Source organism: Podarcis melisellensis, assembly GCF_964234715.1.
Source record: "Podarcis melisellensis genome assembly, chromosome: 1".
NCBI lineage: Eukaryota > Metazoa > Chordata > Lepidosauria > Squamata > Lacertidae > Podarcis > Podarcis melisellensis.
Window position 1 is genome coordinate 124,772,664 of NC_138528.1, and position 24,904 is coordinate 124,797,567.

General features: G+C 43.4%; 1 protein-coding gene across 4 annotated transcripts in view; it reads right to left on the reverse strand.

Moving 5' to 3' along the window:
* The window catches only part of ALS2 (alsin Rho guanine nucleotide exchange factor ALS2), a 51,285-nt gene extending 26,853 nt beyond the window's left edge, over positions 1-24,432 (reverse strand). For 2 of the 4 annotated variants that reach the window (XM_081901679.1, XM_081901682.1), the window contains exons 1-12: positions 24,336-24,432; positions 20,167-20,236; positions 18,782-18,936; positions 17,436-18,346; positions 12,451-12,811; positions 10,604-10,772; positions 10,156-10,252; positions 8,732-8,809; positions 6,458-6,640; positions 5,243-5,414; positions 3,059-3,239; positions 2,132-2,197 (exon numbers count right to left, since the gene is read on the reverse strand). In XM_081901679.1, the coding sequence (XP_081757805.1) occupies positions 2,132-2,197; positions 3,059-3,239; positions 5,243-5,414; positions 6,458-6,640; positions 8,732-8,809; positions 10,156-10,252; positions 10,604-10,772; positions 12,451-12,811; positions 17,436-18,346; positions 18,782-18,936; positions 20,167-20,186 (2,393 nt within the window). In that variant the 5' untranslated portion in view covers positions 20,187-20,236; positions 24,336-24,432. Of the gene's footprint in view, positions 1-2,131; positions 2,198-3,058; positions 3,240-5,242; positions 5,415-6,457; positions 6,641-8,731; positions 8,810-10,155; positions 10,253-10,603; positions 10,773-12,450; positions 12,812-17,435; positions 18,347-18,781; positions 18,937-20,166; positions 20,237-22,053; positions 23,285-24,130; positions 24,223-24,335 lie in introns of those variants that run through there. The other 2 variants (XM_081901680.1, XM_081901681.1) reach the window with 2 other exon arrangements.
* Between the last annotated feature and the right edge of the window lie 472 nt (positions 24,433-24,904).

The window sequence follows — 24,904 nt, forward strand, 5'->3', positions numbered from 1 at the left end:
CTACTTGCACTTTGACGTGCTTTCGAACTGCTAGGTTGGCAGGAGCTGGGACCGAGCAACGGGAGCTCACCCCGTCACGGGGATTTGAACTGCCAACCTTCAGATTGGCAAGTCCTAGGCTCTGTGGTTTAACCCACAGTGCCAGTGCCTCCAAAAATAGAGCCTTTCAAGTTTTCCAATGCAATTTTTAAGTGCTAAATTAAAAGTGGTGGAAAATCTACTCAAATATTACACGAGACTGCGTTGGTGAACGCAATCATTTACTGCTTTTGACTTCTTCTGTGTTGCTGTCTGCAACGAAACATCGAACTTACAATGCATTTGTACAGCTACGAAATAAGTTAAGGTGGAAATTTGGAAAGGAAGGCTTGCAAGGCAGAGAAGAGTGACACATCAAAGCTTTGGGAACAAAGGAGTAGCTTAGTGAACTAAACAGCAGGGCCACTCTACATGATTAACGAGGTGCTGCCACAGAAGCATCAAACGCATCTACCTTGCCTAGTTCCACGACTTCTCATTTTCGAACGAGCTTCAAGGGGGGGAAAGTGCTCTCTTTCTTTTTTTTAATCAGGAAGCTCTTTTTCTCAGCCACCAGACTAACCATCTGGATGGTTTGCATTTTTAAAGTGCTTTGAGAGCAACACTTGGAAGTCACAATACACAAGCATCAAGGAGTATCAGAACTATCGTAAGACCAAGTCTCGGCTAATGTCTCAAAGGAAATGCCGCTAAGTTGCCTGACAATGAGGAGTCCTGGTGAGCTGCTGCTTCCCTTTTATGATGAATTACTTAAAAGGCTGTACAAAGGAATAGTCACAGAAGACCATCTCATATCATTAGCCACTGACATTGGTATCTTGCTGCAAAGATCTCATTTCCTGAATCAGTCATTCTAAGCATATAACCGTTATCTGGAGAGACACAGTCCTACATCCTTTGATACCCATAATGGAAGAAATGACTAATGCTTCAATGGTTTTCAACACAGATAATAAGAATAGAGCTACCTAATAGATCCTGACCACCATATAAGGCCCTTATTACTCCGCACAATACCTGACATTAGGATCCAAATGTTATATATGCTTATTACAGGCCGACTGTTTGGGCCAGAATCTGGGATGAAACTTGGATTTCTATTAAATTCATTTCACCTGTTAAGGGGCAGGATCCTTTCTTGTGAGCAAAGCATTGACAGCTCACAATGACATCCTGAAAGGGTTTTCATTATTCTAAAGGGTAAGAAACTTTATTTCTGGGATTCATCTGACAAAGGGAAGGGACAAACAGTAAGCAGGCAACTTTCATAATAATGAAAAAAACTAGGAAGCTGGGAAGGTATTATTACAATTTGTTTCCCGTCCTTCACCCTATGATTCTAGGGTGTGTTATAACAATTAAAACATAACATTAACATTAAAATGCAATATTAGGTAAAGGTAAAGGGACCCCTGACCATTAGGTCCAGTTGTGGCTGACTCTGGGGTTGCGGCCCTCAGCTCACTTTACTGGCCGAGGGAGCCTGCGTACAGCTTCCGGGTCATGTGGCCAGAATGACTAAGCCGCTTCTGGCGAACCAGAGCAGCACATGGAAACGCAATTTACCTTCCTGCTGGAGCGGTACCTATTTATCTATTTGCACTTTGATGTGCTTTTGAACTGCTAGGTTGGCAGGAGCAGGGACCGAGCAACGGGAGCTCACCCTGTCGCGGGGATTTGAACCACCGACCTTCTGATCGGCAAGTCCTAGGCTCTGTGGTTTAACCCACAGCGCCACCCGCGTCCCTAAAATGCAATATTGCAAAACTAAGGTGGGTCTTAAAAAAAAAATACACCTCAAGAGCCAAAAGTCAGTGTGAACAGGTGCATTTTCAGGTACTCCAAGAGACACCAACCTCAGACACTAACAGACCACACCTACCTTCCTTCCTTCCTCTCTCTCTTTTTCTGTAGAACCCCTGCTAAGGATTATACAAGATTCTATGCAGCTGCACTACTAACCATTATCTTAGCACTCACAGTAAGCAGAGCTACCAGATTCACACATGGGTACATTGGTAATACACCAGGATTTGCGGACATTACTGTAACATCAAATCACCAGACTCAACATCCAGAAGGACTAACTTACATTGCTGGTTTGGAGAGAAGCGAAAATCCTCCCATCACCAGAAAATTTGTCAAGGAAGTGCAGTACCTAAATCAGAGACATTGATGAAGAAAAGTGAGAAAGCCTAGGCATTTCAAATGTAAATCAACCTGATGAATTTGCTGGATGGAGGACCTAAGGCGCGAGTGTGAACCTCTTTTTGATTAATGGAAAACTTACATCACCACCTTACAGTCTCACATTGTGCTTACAGCATGATCTTTCTCTGCAGAATAGTTGCTCCAATAACCATTAACACCTTGTCCACACTGCAGCTTCCTCCCACACTAGTATTGCCACACACACAAAAAAATGGGTGAAAATCTATTATAGGAAGACTCACAATGTGGGACTACAAGGGTAACACAAGAACACACAATGTGCCCCCTTTGAAATAATGGTGTTAGCTTATACGATGCACCCTTCCAATAACTTTTTGCATAATGCCCATTTCAACAGGGCTTGCACAGTGAGCATCTGCCACAATGCATCAAAATGAACAGCAATTTCACGCCACGAGTTCTGGTGGATTGCACCTTAAAGATTAAATGACTGGGAAGCTTTAACATTCCATCATATCCACAATAGTACATCAATGATGCCTGAGCATTTAACATGCCCAATCGTTCCATTTCAGTGTCACCTCAGCCACAAATGTGGCTGTGTGACTTTTCTCTTGAAATTTTACATGGGGGAGAATTCAAGGAGGCTTGCAATCTGAAGTGGCACAGTCCAGAACAAACACTTTACTGAATGCGTAAAGTTCAGCCCTACAGTACAAGTCAATAATTCAGGTGATAGCAAATGTGCTGTTTCAAGTCTGTCTTTCTTTGTTTCATCTTAGTTTTTCCTTGTAACACGTCGTGCCTGAAACAATAAATCTCCAGAGAATAAAAATGAGATACTTGCTCAGTGTAACTTTCCAAAAAGAGGCTTGAATGCTTCAGGACAGCCAAGTTCTTTGCCTCTTTTGACCCTTGAATAAAGCTTGTCAAAGAGGCTCCATGCTGACCGATTAGGTAACACAGCTTGCTGAACGTACTAGCCATTTCCTGCAACAGCTGCACTGTTGATGAAGCACCTAAATTATCTGCAGAGGAGATGAGCAAACAATATGCAGTGAGATACTTGAGGCAGGGGTGTGCACCAAGGAGTGGAAACTTTTTTTAGTTCAATACATCATGAACAAGAATTAATCCAGGCTATCAAAACATGCAGTCATTTTAAAGGAGATGCCAACAAATGCCATCAACAATTTTTCCACTCTCCTTGCAAAACAAAACCACACAACTTTCAAGGCTGCAATTCCTAACCCCCTTTACCTGAAATTAAGCCTTACTAAATTCAATAGGACTTGTTTCTGAGCAGACATGGTTAGGACTGTGTTGTTGTCAATTAGGATTAGAATTATAGGCAGTGACAATTTTCTGCACGACCAGCTGATGCAAGACCGTCGATGCATGGGTACTTTTGGACCTGGAAGAGGTCAGACCGGGGTGTAACAGGGCGTCGTAGGCTTATGCATACTCTGCCAATGCGAATGGAGGGCAGGGACAGAATCCCTGCACAAAATGGTCACCACCAGTATTGATAATCATTGTACTACTTATACAAGCTCAACATCAAGCAGCCACAACATTGTGTCCAGTCTTCCCTCTAAGTTTGCCAAATGATGGTCTGACATTAGGGAAGTGTTTTCCACTATGGAATCATGGGTTTATGAATGTATACTCTTAAAGAAGAGAGATCTATTACAGTTCTGAGTAATGCATCTGGTGTACTATGTCCAAGTTGTCCCATTTCTTCTCTAATGTTATTACAGGATATTTCTGACATAAGATCCATTTTGCTGAAGATGCCAAAATGGACATTGTATTCTGCATATAGTCAAAGTTATCTGACCATAAAAGGACTACTTATTTGTGGAAATTAACCTGCCCCCCCCCCATTATACGAGCATTTACGCAGCTTAATGTTCAAACTACACCCACCAAATATGTGACTTGAATTTTTTTTAAAGAAGCCAACAAACGATTGCCTTTGTAAATGTGGATCAGACCAGATCAAAGACATTGTGCATTGTATCATGTTTTAAATCTTGTGCAAGCTTGCTAGGGCAGGTGTGCTCAGCTGGTGGATGAGCCCATTATTCAACTTGCCTAGGAATAGATTCCTCTATTCATTTCAGAATTTTCTAGAAGGCTAATTGGATGATGTCAAAATTAGATGCAGACAAGCCTGGCCTGAGGCAAGGGTGGGTGGGCGGCAACGGCAACATGATGGAAGGCTGTCAAAAGATAGGGACTGCTGCTTTATAGATACAGTGGTACCTCAAGATGCGAACGGGATCCGTTCCGGAGCCCTGTTCGCATCTAGAAGCAAATGTAACCCGTGTCTGCGCGTGCCACATTTCAGTGCTTCTGTGCATGATGTCATTTTGAGTGTCTGCGCATGCACAAGCAGCGAAACCCGGAAGTACAGTGGTACCTCAGGTTACAGACTCCGCTAACCCAGAAATAGTGCTTCAGGTTAAGAACTCTGCTTCAGGATGAGAACAGAAATTGTGCTCCAGCGGCGCAGCAGCAGCAAGAAGCCCTATTAGCTAAAGTGGTGCTTCAGGTTAAGAACAGTTTCAGGTTAAGTACAGACCTCTGGAATGAATTAAGTACTTAACCTGAGGTACCACTGTTACGCGCTCCATTACTTCCGGGTTGCCGCGGAGCGCAACTCGAACCTGCTCATCCTGAAGCACATTCAACCCGAGGTATGACTGTACAGTCAGGGCTGCCGGCTGAGGCTCACCTGGAAGGGGGCTTGTGGTGTATTAAGTATTAAAAGAGCAGTGCTGTGTCTTGAGAAACAGCAGGAGATTCATTTTAGCACAAAGACAGCTTGCAGTGCTTTCCTTATCTGAACCTCCCAGCAAAACATCATGCATTTGGGCAGAGAGGGGAGAGATATCTGATTACAGAGGTTTGGGTGCATAATGAAGCAGAAGACAAGATCATGGCAGGTACTGCCTTCCAGGAACATACAAACATCAAGAGGTTGTGTTTCTAAAGAAGTCACAATCAGAAAAGTGATGCTGCTTACCTAATCCCAAGAGGGGTCTGAGAACTTGAGATTTTATAGCACTCAGTTTGGAATAGAACTGTCTCTCCATCGAAGCCAACTCATGCAGACTTGCAATGTAGCCCATAATGTTTTTGTCCACTAAAGCCAAACAGTTATTCCCACCAGCCATCACACTGCTAATGTACCCTAGCTGGAGGGAAGACAGACTGTATTAAAAATCCTCTAGAAAAGGGGTTTACAAATAACCATGACTTAATATAGAAATCAAGCTCTTCTGAGTTACACACCTTACACAATGGAACGCTCACAAAACGCAGATAGGTTTCATTAACATGGGCTATGTATACATTCTGCCGTCTAATGGGAAACCTTGTTGTATAGCCAGAAATCAAGATATAAAAATAAATATAGCAGTCAAATGACTTATTAGATTGGCCCAATTCATATGCCACAATCTTGGACTGATAAAATATGCTTTATCAGTCCAAGAACAAGCTGATGTCTCTGCCTAAACACTCTTCCCCCACCCCTGCAACACATACTCAGTTTGGGCACCAATATCCTGACTCGTTATACCACAGTTTCCTGTGATATCCAGTGTGATCACGTCAGCTCCTTCAAATTGCTGCCCTCCTTTTCTTATTGCCCTGCATGCTTGAAGCAGCCTCCTGGAACACCTTTATGAAGTCTCCTCTCTTACTGTACTATAAAATACCCTGTAACGAAGCCTAAAACTTGACTAGTGATGGACAACACTTGTTCCTCAGCATCATGTTATTCCAGCTAATTTCAAAGTTTGCCATGCCATGGTCTCACTGACAAGACCAGGAGTTCAGCAAAAGTCCAGAGACTTCATCACCTTTCTTTTTTTATTTTAAAACCCCCAGGAAGGCCACAGCAGGAAGGCCACAGCGGAAGCACCCCAGGTGCAAGGAACTATGGGAAATGAAATTTCCATCATTTGTTGTGCCTGGCACACTGCTGCAGCAGGGTTGAGGGGCTAACAAGAGCCCCTTCTCAAGGCCTTTCTGCTGCTGTAAGGTTGGTTTGATCAGGAGAGAGAAGGGAGCAGCTGGAGAAGAGGACTTTTGCAGGAGAATTTGAATTTTTTGGGGGAAAGGGGCTTGGGCTTACTGGGGAGATGAATTCCAGCTTACACTTTCCCAAACCCTACCAATTAAGATGCCACTGCTAGGCCCTAAAGTTTTCTAGGACACAGAACTTAATTCATACCTTACTACAGTTTAGCAACAGTGTTGAATTTTTAAAGCAGCCATCTTCAGATGAAACATCACTCTCTTTCTTTTCTTCTCGACCACTATAGTATAATGAAGGTTGAAACTCTTCTCCATCTACTAGGAATAATGAATAATCTGGACCAGCTGCTATGTTCCAGATGCTTTTGTCATCGCACACCTAGAAGGAAGTAAAAAAAAAAAAAAGACATAATAATAAAGGGAAATCCTTGTTGACGTTCAAGAATGGGCTTCTAAGGGGCTTTCATCAAAGGACTTAAGTGTTTTACATGCAGAAATTTGACACCTGCTTAAAGCAACAGGGACAGGTTTCAATCAATTAAGATGCTCTTAGCTGTGCAAGAATTTAGGAAGAATTTAAAATGTAACCCTGTACAGTTTCAATAGTTAAGTGCTATGCAATGGGATTTTAACAGCCGGTATGATTTCAGTTTTCAGGCTTATTTTGCCTATATCCAGCCTTCCAACATTTTCAATGGTCATGGTGAGTGCACTACCATTGTCTGATAAGAATGATGGGATTCCAGCCTTCTTCCCAACTTTGGGAGCTCCAAAGGTGTCTGGAGATCATCACCTCAGTTGCACAGACTTTTTGAGGCTCTCAGAAGTTCAGAGCAACTATGGGGATAATCCACAGTTTTGGGTAGGAAGAAATCTGGGGGTTATTTGGCTGCTGTGGAGGTATAGGGTCAAAAACACAAAAGCTTCTCCTTTTTGGCTCCGGAATTAGAAAGAGTGGTAAAGACTTGTTTGGCTGCTGCGTTTTCTCAGACACTCAAATACCTGGCAAATGCTGAACCCAAACAAACCCCAGCCTTTCTTTTTTAGAGCTCAAGAGGGCTGGGGCTTATTTTTAGTGCTGTGCTTCAAGTCCCAGCTTCTTTATGAAAGCAAAGCTGCAGCGGGAGGGCAAGGATCATCCCCACATTTGCCTTGCAGATGATACCTCTCTTTTAAATCAGAACCAGTGAAGGCAGTGAAGGTCCTGTGTGAGTGCCTGGAGGCGGTTGGAGGATGGATGGCGGCTAACAAATTGAGGTTGAATCCTGAGAAGACAGAAGAACTGTTTTTGGGGGACAGGGGGAGGGCGGGTGTGGAGGACTCCCTGGTCCTGAATGGGATAACTGTGCCCCTGAAGGACCAGGTGTGCAGCCTGGGAGTCATTTTGGACTCACAGCTGTCCATGGAGGCGCAGGTCAATTCTGTGTCCAGGGCGGCTGTCTACAAGCTCTATCTGGTATGCAGGCTAAGACCCTACCTGCCCGCGGACTGTCTCGCCAGAGTGGTGCATGCTCTAGTTATCTCCCGCTTGGACTACTGCAATGCGCTCTACGTGGGGCTACCTTTGAAGGTGACCCGGAAAGTGCAATTAATCCAGAATGCGGCAGCTAGACTGGTGACTGGGAGTGGCCGGCGGGACCACATAACACCGGTCCTGAGAGATCTGCATTGGCTCCCAGTACGTTCCCGAGCACAATTCAAAGTGTTGGTGCTGACCTTTAAAGCCCTAAACGGCCTCAGTCCTGTATACCTGAAGGAGCGTCTCCACCTCCATTGTTCAGACCGGACACTGAGATCCAGCACCGAGGGCCTTCCGGCGGTTCCCTCATTGTGAGAAGTGAGGTTACAGGGAACCAGATAGAGGGCCTTCTCAGTAGTGGCGCCCGCCCTGTGGAACGCCCTCCCTTCAGATGTGAAGGAAATAAGCAGCTATCTTCTTTTTAAAAGACATCTGAAGGCAGCCCTGTTTAGGGAAGTTTTAATATTTAATGCTGTATTGTTTTTAACACTTGATTGGAAGCCGCCCAGAGTGGCTGGGGAAACTCAGCCAGTTGGGCAGGGTATTATTATTATTATTATTATTATTACACTTCCAAGGCCCTCTGAACTGCAATGCAACTGCAGGGTCATTTCAAACTCACTATAGCTGCAAGCTAACAGAAGTGGTAGGGAAGATTCTGCACCTTCTTTTGCTCAGCTTGATGCTTGAAGTTGGGGGTTGTTCCCGATTTGGACTGTTTGGGAGCAGGGAAAACCTCAATCCCTATCAAGAGAGACACAGGGTCCTAGAGCCTACAATTTTTTCTGTCCACAAAGATGAGCCAACACCCCTACCAATATAAACAATGCAAAGAGGAAAAACTGCTAGTTAAGATTGAAGTCCACATAAATAACCACCATTGCTCTAGGAGGAAGCTATGTCACAAATAGTACTGATTTTTTATATATATAAAAAAGACACATATAGTACCTTTGCAAGGCGAGGGACTGTGGTTGGGGAACTTAAGTGACTAAGCTGCCCAAAGGTATTGCTGCCCCATGAATATACCTGTGTAAAAAGATCGAGGGGAAGGGGTGGTGGGAAAGGAGAGTCATTTTCAAATAATTAAGATTACAGTATGTTAGGAGACTACAGTACTATATGATTTAACAGAAGTCCATCCAGATATTATTTCCTACCTTTTACAGAAGCAAATCTCCTTTTAGGAGCAGGATGGTAAATGCATGAAGCTGTGCAGTTCATCACCCTACAGATCAGAGGCCAGTTCATTTTAAGTACCTATTGCCCACAGGAGCCATGGGCAGAATGCCCTTCCCTCACCACCCAAAACTGTAACCTCAACCAGTGCTTCACAGTGGCAGGACAGAAGAAGAAGAAGAAGAAGAAGAAGAAGAAGAAGAAGAAGAAGAAGAAGAAGAAGAAGAAGAAGAAGAAGAAAGAACACTAAAACTGTCTGGCTTGGTTCAGATGCAACAGGAAACCATTAGCTTCTCATTAATAAACATGTGCAAACCTCAGCAAGTTGTGGGCTCATCTTTCCACTTATGATTTTGACCCAAAGCTTCCACTTTTGATTTTGATTTTAAAGCAAACCAGGGCTGAAGAACCTGAACCTTTCAGATGCTGTTGAACTCTCAACTTCCAGGCCAGCATGGCTAACGGACAGGGATTGGGGACGCTGCAGCATCTGGTGGGTCACAAGTTTCCCATCCCTGGTTTAAACCTCTAGTTAGCGGGAGCAAAGTAGGATCAGATTCCTTAGTCTCTCCCACCAGATATATCGCACATGTTTGACTTTCTGTCTCCATCTCTTCCCACCCTGCCCTTCATTATTATAGGTGTTGGGGAAAATTCTTGTGCATGTCCAGCCTCTCTCTTATTATCCCCTTTCTCCCTCTCCTTCTCTTCCTCCCAAGCCTTTAAACTACAGCCACTCTATTTCCTGGCATTTCTGCCACTGTTCCTTATCTGCCTGTCATTTCCAAGTTCCTTGCTGCTGCCCATTCTTACAGGGGAAGAATTATACCAGCGCTGATCCCCAAAAACATTGTGGAATGAGGACAAGCCAGAACAAATGTCATCTGGTAGTTCATATCCTACACACAATTCACTAGCTAGTTACCTCTGCTTTTGGAGAGGTGTACACCAATCTTTTCCTACATTTCAGGAGAAGTATTGAAATATATGTGCGTGCTTTTTAAAAAAAAGTTTAAGCTCAGATGCACACATTCATACAAAATATATACGCCTATGTAAAAAGGCCCCGAAGTCCATTATGCATGCTGCTCAAGTTTCCTTTTCCGAAAAGTGAAATGAGAGTTTGACGCAGGAAATACAAGCAGATCCCACTATAACCCCGTGGAAAAGAAGCAAACAGTATTTCACCCTCATACCTGCGATTTGGCAGTGAGTGCCAAGGAATGGTGGCCACCAGCAGACAAATGAATTACTTCCTTCCCATCAAGACTTTTTACACAAAGTGGTTGGAGCCTATGAACCCACAAAACAGAATCAGGACCCACAAGGTAAGCACACAGGAAATCTACACACAGCAAATGATATATTCCATAAGGAGAAAGATTTCAATGCATCTAAGGTATCGATAGCAATATAGAGGAAAATATCAAGCAAATCTTGATCCCAAGTTGTTGTGTTGTTAGATGTTCGTCATCTAATGATTGCAGAGGGTTGGACTAGATGGCCCCATGGGGGTCCCTTCCAGCGCTATGATTCTATGATATAATGAAGCATTAAACAGAACATAGACAAACAGCTATAGAAGATCAACCCCAAATATCACTGCCTATTGGCATGGAACAGATTTCCTCAGTGAAAGCTTACCTTGGCAGAGTATCACCATGTCCTAGCTGTCCTTCTTTTCCTTTACCCCAGCTCCACACCTCTGTTCGCAGAGATGGGAGAAGGGCATCAGCTTCACCACTGTAGGTTGGTGTGAGGGCCACGGTCCTCATCTTGGCTCGTCCAACTTTCCTCAAGAGCCTTGGAGAAACTTTTAACAAAAATAAATCCTTAAGTGTACAGACACTAAAATAAAACATTTCAGCCAAACAAAGAAGGCTGATTCACAAAGTCATTTGGGAACATCAGGATGTTATGAAGATGTTGACTAAGCAATATGCATTAAGCATGGCTTGGTCAAACAGTGCCGTTTCATTTTAAACTGAAAAGGCAATATGTCACCTTGCAACACCTTCACGTTGTCACCTTGTCAATCCAGGTCAAAAAACCCAAAATAAACTCCAAGATTAACACAGGCACATACACTTAAGGGCAACTCACACCTGTAGTTCAGAGCACACTGGGTAGTTAATTTGAATGAGATCTGTCATTTTGTTCTCAGAGAATGGAATGTGATTGTGAGGACAGAAGGTGCACCACGCTTCCTAAGTGCCACACAAGGAGGAGGAAATTGCAGCTTAACAACAATCTAGTCTTCCACAAATTTCAGGGAAAATGACGGCTGGTCATTTTCCATGGTAGTTAGCTCTGTGTCTGAAAAAGAATTCTAGCCTAGGTAATACCTTAAGGCAGGGTCTCCAGTTGTTTTTGGACTACAATTCCCATCATCCCTGACCACTGGATGATGGGAGTTCTAGTCCAACAGCAGCTGGAGCCAATTATGGGAAACCTTGCCTTAAGGTTATCCTAGGTTTCAAATGCCACTCCTCGTTTGCGGAAACAGAATTCAGAGACAAGAGTCAGGGCACTAGTGTGTTATTAAACCTCGTTTACCTACTACATGCTTAAGACTAAAGGGAAACATTAAGGAACGTTGCAAACACAGGAGACTGCATCAATACTTTTACAGCAACCTCTGCTTTACATAAAAACTTGCTTTAGGTAGGAAAGGGATAGTGTTAAGTAGCTTCCTTCCTTCCTCTTTCATTTCCAGCACAAGATGGATTACCAAATTGATTGTCAACTTGCCTTAGCAATTCACAACGCAAGGCAATGCACTTGGGTAAATATTTTAAAGCACTCTGCAAATTAAAAGTGCTGCATAAATGAATAATCGTGTGCAGAATACAAGAGGGCAGTTCCTGGCCACCTGCCCTAAGAATGCACTTGTCCCAAGAGTTTCTTAAGTTAGGGAAACTCCTCTTTAGGAGTGAAAGTGAAAAAAACTCCTACTGTTAGGACAACTGCTGATCTAAAAAATGCATGCACTGCTGTTATTAGTGTACCACATTTTTGAGATCAACAATTGTCTTAACAGTGACAGTATTTGCACTTGCAGCCCCTAAAGAGGAGCTTTTGTGATTTTTCTACAGCTATATGAATGATGTGCAGGTTGCAGCAGTTGGTGTTTTGTGTGTGTTTATGTATCTTTGGGAGCTCAATGTGGTGATTAGACCTATTTCAGGGGATGGATGAGTTGTTTATATGATTTTATTACCTTGCATTGTGCTTTGCTTTTAACTATTTTGGCTTTTACATACTGCACTGTGTATTTTACTATATTTGTGAACAGCTTTGAGGTGCTTGTGTAAAAATAAGTGACCAGCTTAATAAACAAGAACAAAGTAACACTATGCATTTTTTAAAAAATGATGGACAATCAATGTAAGGAAAAATATGTGTGCCCTGTCGCACACAGAAATTACACATCAAGAAAGAGCCAAAATCCCCAAGATGTATAACGCTGGAACCACCTGTGAGCATCTCACCTTGGGAGAGCAAACCAGGTAAGGAAAGCCTTCGACAGACTCCTTCGGATTCCTCTTCTCGAATATCCACCAAGCTGGAACTCTTCTTTCCCTGCATTGACTCCAGCCTGACCTGCTCCTCTCGGCTGTCCTTCACCCCATCCAGGCTTGGAGAGCCAGCGCTAGGTGGGGATACTGTGTCCCCTGGAACTGTGCCATAGAAGTTCATTACCTTCTTCAGTGACAAGGCCCCAGCTTCACACGTAGCAGCAACTCTTATGCCAACTGCTGATGCACAAGAAACTACCAGGCTGTTAAGGGCAGATGTGCCAGGACCTGGTGGACTGGGTAGGCAAGCAGTAAGGTCCTCTTCTTGAGATAGCTGGAAATACAGTAACAGAAACCCCACAAAATCTAATTAGAACAAGCAAACCCAGAGTAAGGAAGCTTTAAAATAAGATCATAACCTCTACTCTTCTGCTTGAATACCATCCAAACCTGGTTTGCATGACAAGGTAAACCAAACTATGGCTTACAGGGACTGTGCAAACATGAGGGCTCTTGGGAAGTAGTTTGTTTCGCTCCTCCCTGGTTCTTTTTGGTCCCACGCCGAAAGGAGCTAAGACAAGGTTTTGGCCAAAAGGCTACAGCTCATAGTGAGGAGGGACTTGGGTTCAGTGTGGGAGCAAGTAGAACCAGGAAGAGCAAAATGAAAGCAAGCTCCTTTCTAAGAGCTTGCATGTTCGCGCAGTTCCAGTAAGCCATTGTTTGGCTGACTGTGCAATGCAAACCAGGCCAAAATAATATTGAGCACGTGTACTTTTCATAATTTTATTCAAGCCTGAATCGAGGATTGGTTATTCGGCTTACACTGTTTATAACATTACATATTTGGTTAGCGTAAAGGTCTGTTCGCTGGAGATATGGTCGCCCCCCCACATTAACTTTTTTGACCTCAGTTTAAGACAGCTTTTCCTTCAGGCGTATGGAAGTGGTCAGTTGAAAGAATCTGTTTCTCTGCTGCTGTATTAGCACTTTAGGGTGTCTAATGGTTTTATTTTATATTTTTAATGAAATGCTGTGCACCACACTGAAAGCCTTGTGGCTGAAGGGCAGGTTATAAATATAACAAATGCAATTATATTAGAATGCCAGCTATTGCAGTCACTAGCTTATTTAAGACATTAATAACAACAATAATGAAGTGAGTTAGCCAAGGATCAATACTTCAAGGGTTGTACAAGATTCAGACCCAGGTTAGAAGAAAATGTGGCATAAGTTTAATTAGGAAAAAACAACAACTGTGAAATTATGTCTCTGAATTAGTTTCAGAGCAACTGTGCAATTGTGAGGCATTCTTCCACACTCTCCAAAGAGTAGCATTACTTTTGTATGCAGTTCTTGACTCACTGCAGGGCTCCTATTTCTTAGTACTCACATGCTATGCTTGTTTACCTCATTTGTTTTGGACAGAGTGTGTGTTAATATGATGTGTTAGGAGTCTAAGGATGCTGAATCTTATGTTTCAAGGGAGACTAGGTTAGAAAACAACTAGGTTTCCTAACAACTGGGTTAGGAAATATATCTTCCAAGGATATTCTAGGTAAAGTGGGTTATTTCCACATAACTAATCTGAGACAGGGGGAAAGGCTGTCTAATGCTCATTTTCATGAGATTGCACTCCCTGATAGCTCCCCGTTTAAAAGTGTCTTAGGCTGCTTTTAGGAATGCAGTTTTAGAGCTTTCTCTAGAACGGGGCTGCCCAAAGATCTTTTGCTGCCTGAGGCAGAGCAGTAAACATCCCCTCTCCCTAAGTCAAGGTGTGCAGCATCCAAGATCAAGTAAGCTATTCTGGCACCCAAGGCAAAAAGTCTCAGAAGCACTCCTCCACCCCTTTGGCATTAAAAATACAATGATGCATTAACTAAGATTTGGCTGTCCGTTCCATTGCTCTATCAATCAGCTGCCTGAGGCAGCCACTTCACTATGCCTAATGGTAGAGTCAGCCCAGTTCCAGGAGTATATATTACACATAGAAGGTAACCATGGCTGGACTATGACTGGGCTTAGCTTGGGATTTTGAGAGGTTTTTCAAGGCTTGGCACTCAGGCCAAGCCTGACAGGGACACATGTACATCTTATCCTGAAAGATTTTTCCTTTTTCTAATAGAGAAATGTTTTAGATGTGTTTTCAAGGTTTTTAGATACAGCTGGTGTGTGGAACCTTTGGCCCTCCAGATGTTGCTGAACTCCAACTCCCATCAGCCCCAGAAAACCTGATCCATGGCCAGGGAATGATGGGAGTTGTAGTCCAGCAACATCTGGAAGGCCAAAGGCTCCCTACATCTAGGTTACAGGATAAAAATCACAAACAATTTCTGGTGGTTGATTCAAGTGATTATACAAGTAGTCCTGCTTAAACAAAACAACAACCTCTCAACAATTTCTGAAGTACACGTGTGCAATTCCAACCCCCACCCCACCCAGAATAAAGTGCTAAGGAACACTGAGCTCTAAATTCTCAGCTGGATGCCAAAGCTGAAAAACAAGAACTGCTGGGGACTGAACTTCAGTGCCCTTTATGTGTAGTCAACAGCACATGTGCAGCCCTGGCTTGAAAAAGCTCTCAACTGCACACAGAACAGCAGTTCAAAACTCTGTAGTATGAACTGAAAAAGGGGTAAATGCCTTGTTCACAAAGCAGGGCTGTTTTGACCAGTCACAGGAAAAGTCAGCATAATTTTATTTGTTACAGCCAAACGGGAAATATTTAGACACAGACTGCTTGGACAGTGATCTTTTCATTATAGAAAAATCAAGATTGGCACGCCACCTAACACTGCAGCACAAAAGTATCCAGAATACAAAAAACCCTAGTTTTGAGCGTTACTGCTGAACTCCTGGGTTTTTGTTCATTATCAAGAAAGGAAATAATCAGACATCATCTTAACCTCCCATGATCCTGAGTAGCAACCAAATGACACAGGCCAATTTAGATGAGGAATCGATTCTGCTTCTCCCACTTTTGGCACTAAATGAACTCCTGGTGATTCCACCACCCTTACGAGAGTGTAAGAGGACTTTCTGTGGAAGCTGCTAAATGGGGGAATTGCCTGCCCACAGAGGTGCAGTTTCATTGTACAGTGGTACCTCGGGTTACATATGCTTCAGGTTACATACGCTTCAGGTTACACACTCCGCTAACCCAGAAATAGTGCTTCAGGTTAAGAACTTTGCTTCAGGATAAGAACTGAAATCTGGCTCTGGTGGCGCGGCAGCAGCAGGAGGCCCCATTAGCTAAAGTGGTGCTTCAGGTTAAGAACAGTTTCAGGTTAAGAACAGACCTCCGGAACAAATTAAGTACTTAACCTGAGGTATCACTGTACTGCTTATGCAATAGCCTGAAGATGCTCCTCTTTATTCTGGCCTCTGTCAGTTAAGGTATTTTATTTTGTGAGACTAACCTCCTTTGTTAAATTTATGCAATTATTTCCATTTGGAATGGCTTTACTTGTTTTATCATAGTAAAGGTTGCATCTGTTTTTATAATTGTATATGAAATTGTTGTAACCTGCACTGGGACCTTATGGTAAAGAAGTAAGAATTCTTGTAAACAAATATGTCTTAATGCTTACAGAACAGGCAATTACTTCCCATTAGTAGGAATCCTATAAAGATTATAAAATGTTCTGTAAAGATTATACAGTGGTACCTCCGGTTATGAACTTAGATCGTTCCGGAGGACCGTTCTTAAGATGAAACCATTCTTAACCTAAGGCGCACTTTCGCTAATGGGGCCTTCTGCTGCTTGCGACTTCCGCTCACATCCTGGGGCAAAGTTCACTTCCAGGAGACCTACTTCCAGGTTAGCAGAGCTCATTACCCAAAGCATTTGCAAGGAGGACAGTACGTAACCAGTGGTATTACTGAAAAATGCTGAATAAATGTGCAGCGTATATAGATCTTCTTCAATACTGCGCAGTTTCTGTAATAAAAAGACATGGGGGAAGTGTCTACAACAAATGCTTCTTTGGTATAAACTATCCACAGAACAGAAGTTGCCCGACACTGAAAACAATGCTAATATACAAAGAATGAATTAAATCTTTGCTTCATATTGGCAGAACAATCTGTCTCTCTTGGTAGACACAAAGCATGTGTTAAGCATATGCAAGATTCACTGTTTATTCTAGCATAGTGTTCAGCAGCATTCAAAATACAAAGCAAGAGAAAAGAAACTACAGTATGTTTCACGACCTATGTTTAATTTATAACATGAAGCCATTTCCCCTTAGAGGCGAGGGAAAGGCACTCCCCATTTTCCCAGAATTCAGTCACAGTACTGAGAACAGGTTCTGCCATTATACCTCTGTAAAGCCCAAGTTAAGTTGTGGGGAACTTTATCCTTTATTTTCCTGCTTTACACCAAACAACCAGAGTTAAAAATTCCGCACAAATCTATAGAACACATCCATAACACTAACTGCTGTCAATCAGATCCTAATAAAAGAACCAATACCAAACGCTGCATGAATCCACCTGTCTACTAAGTTATTTCTGGGAGACCCCTCTCCAAGTCTGCCTCTGCAAGTGAGTTTGATGAAAACAAATAACGTGGGTCTTCTCAGTTATGGCACCTTGACTCTGGAATTCACTTACCAAAAAAGGCTCATTTGACACCAAGTGCCAGGTAAAGGACCTTTTGATTTAATAAACAAAACAATAATCCCCAAACCCCACACAGTTTAAAAGGCCATATATTGTTTAATTTGTCAAAAGCCTGGGGGAAGAAGAATTTATTTTTCTGCTACTCTTGCTTTTCTTTTGTATTTTTTCTACGGTTTAAATTGTGCGGGCTTTTGACCGCAGCTTAAGGGGAAGAAAGAAGCGATGCCTCCTTCAGAACCACAGCTCTCATTTAAAGTCACATTCTCAAGAATCATCAGAACTTTGCAGGACAGCGTGATCATACAGCAATGAAAGCACAGCCTAGTGACTGTGGGTACCTGCTCAGGTTGCTGATCCATAGGCTTCTCATTTAACGGATTATCCGGAAGACTTGCCAAGTGCTGCTTTGTTGTCACCTTGTCCATTATCAAGAGATTTCCTGGGCTAGAAATGCCACTGTCTTCCTGGGCATCGCTGTTTGAAAACACACTTGCTGCATCATACTCTGTGGCAGCGAGTGCCTGGTCTTCTGTAAGCGTTTTCTGACAATCGTCACCTTGACTGCTTGTTATACTCTTCCTCTCTAGAGTTTCTAGCGAGGAGCAAGAGATGTGGCATTCCGAGTGGGAGTCAGCTAGAACCACCCCTAATGGACAGCAATGGCTGTCAGAGATAATGACATGGTCTTCTTTGTCGGTCATGGTGATCAGGAGTTGGCTGCAGTGATTGCATCTCTCTGGAATAGGCTTTATGTCTTGAGTAGGGAGGCACTGCACAAGAGCCAGGCTGTGAGAGGCTCCGCAAGCAATCTGAAGCACAACGCGGCCTGCCAGGTACTCGACCTTTTGTGGTTTGGTAACTGGGAAAGTGTTGGTTATGAGCCCCAGCTGACAGCCACTTCCCCACGCCCATATCTCCCTGCTTAGGGAGAGCGCCAGGGTGTGCTCCTCTCCACATGCCAGCTGCAAAATCCGTATTGGCAAGGGATGGCTAGCTTCAGAGTCAGAAATACTGATGGGTTTGGGTTCCGGCACAAAGGCCTGGTTGGCCACTGCACATTGGCCGGCAGAATTTCCACCCCACATGTACACGTCGCCACCTTCAGTCACTGCTCCACAATGGAAGCTGCCAGCTGCCACTGTAATAACATGTTGTCCATTCAAAGCCTTTTCCAAGATGGGACAGCTGATGTAAGCATCTTCCAACTCAACCCTCCAGGGAAGCTTTCCAAAACTGTAAACCTCACCATCTGAAACAAATAGACACACACTGAAAATACAGTACAATTACGAGGCTATTACTAGGCTAGTTTTCATTGGTTCTGAAGGCAAATTTACAGAGAAATCTGCCCACAAAGCAAGGTCCTACATATGAAAGAATTGATCTAAGACAAAAATCTTGAATACAATTTTAAAGAGTTTTGACATCATCTTTATTCACGAGAACATGCATGGCTCAGTTCTTGCCTTTCTTTGGCTATACCAAATTCTTTAAGAAGCGGTAGAGAGGTATAATCCAAACGTGCAATTATATATACATTTTTTAAAAATACTGAAAACCTCTGTTTCCATCCTTATAAAATGCAATTGTGGAAAATCAATAACTTTGAAATTTCATTTTACAAATGCTATCATCATCATCATCATAAATATTAAATAATGCTCTTAGGACCAACATTCCATACCTTCTGAGAGAAGCACACCATGGTTTATGCCAACTGCTGCCTGCAACACTATCTTTCCACTCCAACCTGGAAGTCTTTCAGGATCTGGACAACAGCAACCAGCCTGCCACGTATAGACCAGGCCTCTCTCTCGCGCTCCCTCTTGGTCTGCTGAACTACGTAGCAAAATAAATAAAATGCTGATAATGTAAGATTAATTTAAAGTCTACACAAGTTTAATTCAGAGGAAATTGTTTTGCACATATGCATGATACATCAGCTGCACTTCATTCTCAGAATGCAGGTTTTATCCATATGTAATATCCAGGAGGGCAACTCATTGTTAAATACCAAACACCAGTAGAAGGAAATCTTAAGAGCATGTTTGCACACCCTCAACATCGGTCTGCGTAAGTTTAAAGCATGCCTATTCCCAGTATTCCTTGTACAGATAAGACAGGGAAGCAGTTCAGCGCGAATTATATGATAGTGACTGGACAATGACCAGGGAGACATACTGTAGGTTCAAACTCCCACTCAACCATTAAGCTCAATGGATGGCTTTTGGCCAGTATCTCTGTCTGTCTGTTCACTACTGGGAACAATTAGAAGCAAACTTTTTTATACTTTAAAATGCTGTGAACCAAAAATGGCTATTTGTTTTCCTTTTCCCCTATCCTCTGGTTCCAAAAAAGAGTCAGAGTTTAAATAGGTGTGCTGGAATACCATCAATTATTATTTCCTTGGCTTAATATGTCATACAGGTTTAAAAGCATATTAAATCAGATTTGTGAGTAAGTTCAGAAACCTTAAAGGTAAAGGTATCCCTGCCCGTACGGGCCAGTCTTGACAGACTCTAGGGCTGTGCGCTCATCTCACTCTAGAGGCCGGGAGCCAGCGCTGTCCGCAGACACTTCTGGGTCACGTGGCCAGCGTGATGAAGCTGCTCCGGCGAACCGGCACCAGAGCAGCACACGGAAACGCCGTTTACCTTCCCGCTATAAAGCGGTACCTATTTATCTACTTGTACTTAAGGGTGCTTTCGAACTGCTAGGTGGGCAGGAGCTGGGACCGAACGATGGGAGCTCACCCCGCTGCGGGGATTCGAACCGCCGACCATGCGATCGGCAAGTCCTAGGTGCTGAAGTTTTACCCACAGCGCCACCCGCGTCAGAAACCTTACTAGCCTGCAAAAGGCTTTTACTGTGTCTGCCTATATACAGGTAGCCATTTTTGCCACCTCAACAGTCTGAAATATTCACTTGTTTCCAATTTGTAAGATGCCCCATACCTACTGGATCAAAGGCAATTCTTCCTTGTCACAGGTAAGTGGATCCAAAATTCTATGAGTTTGAATTTTTTTGCACCACCCCTCTAGATGTAGCATCAAATACAAATAGGCTTACCTTTCTTCTTTAGGGTCCATCAGTCAGCAAGAACAGGCCATTACCAAATCATTCCTCTTTGAGTTAGGAACTGTTAAGACGAAAGCAAAACACAAGTTTAGTAGCTGAAGTACATGTGGAAAAGCATCTGGCTCGCCGGTTGGTTTAATCTGGACTCTGTGGCAGTTTATTTCCTGGGGTAAAAATCCTAAAAAATGGCCAACTTCAATCCTAAGAAAAAGCTCAACAACTCTGGGGTAAAATCATAAAAAAGCTTAACAACTTCAATCCTCTTCAATCCTAAATAAAAGTTTAATAACCTTGGTTGGCCCTCATGGCACTTCACTTCATCAAATCTGGCCCTCTTTGAAAAAAGTTTGGACACCACTGTCCTACAGGGTGCAATAAAGTGCAAAAAAGAGAGGTCATCTCAGCTTTGAACATCTACAGAAGACTGGAATGCGTAAAAGTTTCTATGCTATGCCATTAAAAAAATTTAGAAACAAAAGCTCAACAGAATTACTCTGCCCACAGATTTCATGAAAGGCCTTTTCACTGCAAGTTTTTTTAAAGAACGCTCCTTCAAAACAGACCTTTTCAGCTAGCACCACTCTTGTGACCAGCTGTTAAAGAGTCCAATTAGGACAGTCATAGCCCTCAGGAGAAAGTTGTGATTATTCAACACTTTCTTTCCTTAGGAGAAGCAAGTTTTTAACATACGTTTTCAGTTTCAAGAGATCTCTTGTATCCACAGTTGCAGAACAACAACCATGGCTGCTTCTCACACTTCCATATACAAGACTATACTTACAAAGCTGGAACTGTGTGTGTATTGTACAAACCCCCTCCCCAGCTCCTTGCCATGATACAAGTAAGAAAACCATACAAGTGTTACCTCTTCCCTCATGATACACATATCCTGCTGCTGGGCAGATATAAATACATGCCATGGCAAGAAGCAACAGAATTTCCCTATAATTCAGCATCTCCGTTTCCTTACGTGTGAGAACATTAACGTTTAGAAAAATCTGATATGAGAAACAATTCTATTGGATGCTTAAAAACAAAAAAATCTATTTACTAATGATCTCACATTGCCTTGCATATATAATTTAGCTGCTTAAGTATATATTACCCAAAACAAAGACACTTGTAGCACCATAAAGACTAACACATTTAGTATGGCATAAAGCAGGCATAGGCAAACTTGGCCCTCCAGCTGTTTTGGGACTACAACTCCCATCATCCCTAGCTAACAGGACCAGTGGTCAGGGATGATGGGAATTGTAGTCCCAAAACAGCTGGAGGGCCAAGTTTGGCTATGCCTGGCATAAAGCTTTTGTAGATTACAGTCTACTTTATCAGATGCTTGGATTTTAATCCTAAATATTGCTGCTCTGTGTCACTGTGGTGTTTGCACAGTGAGGTCAGCCCAGCCTATTCCCAGTACTTCTATATTCTGCTGCCTCTGGCAAGATACACACTAGTGACCATCCTTACATTTGTGAAGCTATATTTTAAACCCGATTTTAGTTTTGTAAGAGAATGTCTGGTTATTTTCTTTCATGTTGGCTTAATGCTTTGATAAAAGAAGTAATGCACACAGAACCATCACCTGAACATTGAAATTGTGTCATATTCCCCTAAGGCCTTTTTAAAACTTACAGTACCACATTATAAAAAGAATAAAGACAACAAGCAGGAACCAACTGGCATACCTACTAAGCACACGGTGGTTATTTTAAATGACACCAATTCAATTACTTGTGACTGTCAAAAACTAAATGGTTCTCATAGCAGCTTTACTCCACTCCTCCTAGCTCTCGTAGGTTCTTAATCTAGTTCAAGTGCTTGCACTTGCTTCACTTCCTCCCAAGTAGCTAGCTCTGGGCTTCCAATTTCACACACCACTCTTGGGGAAGTTGTGGGAGAATCCAGAAGGAGGCTGCAATATTTCCACTTCCTCAAACGGGGTGCCACTCAAGGCTGCTAGCGCAAGTTTTGTTGGCTCCAGGGGTTCCCACTTGTGTTCATGGCCACCACAAGATCTTGTTCCTCTCCCATAGAAGAGATTTCCTTGGGATGCATGCCCAGTTGGACCCCTGAAGTACACATTTTACAAGTTAAGCCCCGCTGAACCCATAGATGAGCAAATTTGACTGATGTTGCATTGACATTGGAGAATGCAAAACCCATGGCGAATGAGAGTAGGAAGACTGAAAACTTAACAGCATTCAGGATTAAAGGAACAATTAATGCAGATTTTAAAAAAAGTTATAGAAAATGTAACCAAACATTAGACCAATTAGAGCAAGACATGTAAACTACTAGAAGATCTACAAATGTTGCAGTTGTGTAATACTATTCCAGAATTAAAGATGCAAGACTTCACCATTTCCTGGCCACTTCCCTACACACTTTTTTAAAATGCTGCGCAAGGAAATTGCCTCCCATCCCTGTCTTCAGACCGAAATAAAAGCTAAGCAAAAACTGCTGACTGGTCATTTAACCATGTCTTTATTCCCATGAACATCTCATTCAGCAATATAAAAGAAAACAGGATACAACATGAAGGTGCCACTAGCCTCCCTTAAATAAAAAAAAGGTGTCATATCTTCCATTATGGGAGCCAATCTTGAAAATCAGAACGCTTATTCTTAAGGCAATTTGATGGCAACTGCAGACAATTTAAGAAGCTTGTAAACACTTCCAATCCGTTTTCATTCCCTTGAAGGTAAGATTGGATATACTTAATGTTTAGTTTTAATGGCTCCCAGGTCTGTATGGCATTCATTCCCAAAACAATATGGCTGCCCTTGAAGAGAATGGCATCAGTCAAGACATCAGACCAGCAAACGCTGCCATGGGGAATGGGAAGGAATTAGTTTCTCCAGTAGTTGCAGAAAATGCTTCTGTCCCAGCAGACAGAACTATTACACCCACGGTGCTGCAGGAATGCCTCTGGAACAGTGTATTGTTCTTATTGTATGTGAGGCAGGACAGAAGCAACTTTCGAATGTAACCCTGTGAGATCTGCATCAAAATGTTGCAGCGTAGTAGGCTCCTGTTCAGGGTTCCATGCGTTTTTCAGGAATGCTCCATTCCATTTTAAAATAATTGCAAATTTTTGTCACTGTTCCTTGGGGGCCTCTTCAGTCATCTGCTCGATGCTAGCTTCCACATCTTTGCAAAAATATATTTGAAGGAGGAGGGTGGGGAAAGACTATCCCTCAGCAGCAAAGCTGGCCTTGTTCCATTCAACAAAGCAGGAACAGAGATATCACTGGCCGCGACTACGGAGAGCAAAGCAGTAGCAGCAGCAAACGCAATCTCCCCCTGGAAAAGCAAGCTCTGTTTGGAAAGGCCCTAAGCCACAGCTGGTAAGAGGGACCAATGCCATCACACATTGATACCTTGCCAGATAGTTGTTTTTCCACACACACACGCAAAAAAAAAAGAGCTGTGCAAGGCACAGAATGAAACATTATCTAGCCTTTCTAAGAGTCAGGCAAAAGCTGTATTCTGAGTGGTGGAAAAGGAAAGAACTCCAAAATTCAACAGGTTCACACTTGATGCTAGTTTTAAGTCTCTTCACGTTTATGCAGGAAGGGAGGGAGTGGAATCAACATCCCCTTCCCTTCACGACGGGAAAAGGCCACAGTGCTTACGAGGTGAGGGACTATATATATATATATATATATATAGTCCCTCACCTCACCTCGTAAGCATATATATATATATATACATATATATCCCTATATAAAATATTTGTGGAAACGAAAACAGATAGATGGAGGTGCCTTGCCCCCCCCCCCCCAACTACAGAAAAAAAGAAAAGAAATTTCGTGCTGGTTTATTAAAGGACAGGCAGCCCGCAGCAACGATGCCAGTGAGAGCAACGACGACAGGCAGGTGAGAAAATGTGTTTTCTCTCATCCCTCTCCCCCCCCCCGCGCGCTAAGCACGTGACTTAAGTTTCCCTCACCCCTCGCGCGCTGAGGGGTGGGGTAGATGAGGAGGAGGGAAAGGGGGCTAAAGCGGCGGTTGGGAGTTGGCGCGCGAGAGAGCCGCTCGGAACCCGGCGTCGTCGCCGTCATCCTCCTCCCTTACTAACCACCCCTCTCCCTCTCCCCCCCCCATCCCGTGCGTGTGTGGCGTCGCCTCCTCCCCCCCCCCCCCCCGCTTCTCACCTGCAACCGCGCGCCTTACGCTGTGTGCCGCCGAGCTCCCCGCCGGCTTCTAGGGACGCTCAAACCAGCTGATTCACGTAAAGAGCGGGCGGGCGGGAGGCGGGGCCTGGTGGGCCCTGGGGGCGGGGCCAGCCTTTCGGCCTCTGCTGAGGGAAGATTAGGAGAAGAGGCTGGGAAAGAGAAGGCGGGGGCGGTAGGCCGGGCGGAGAGCGCGCGCGGGGACGGGGCCTCGAGTGGGACAAACTAGTGCGAGGGGCGCTAAGAAAGCGAACTTCGGCCAACCTGGGCACCGTCCCCTCACTACACACACACACACACGCACCTTAAAGACCAACTAAGTTAGTTCTTGGTATGAGCTTTTGTGTGCATGCACACTTCAGATACATGAGTGTATCTGAAGAAGTGTGCATGCACACGAAAGCTCATACCAAGAACTAACTTAGTTGGTCTTTAAGGTGCTACTGGAAGGAATTTTTTTGTTTTAATAATAATAATAATAATATTTTTTTATTTATACCCCGCCCTCCCCAGCCAAGGCCGGGCTCAGAGCGGCTTACAAGCAAGTTTTG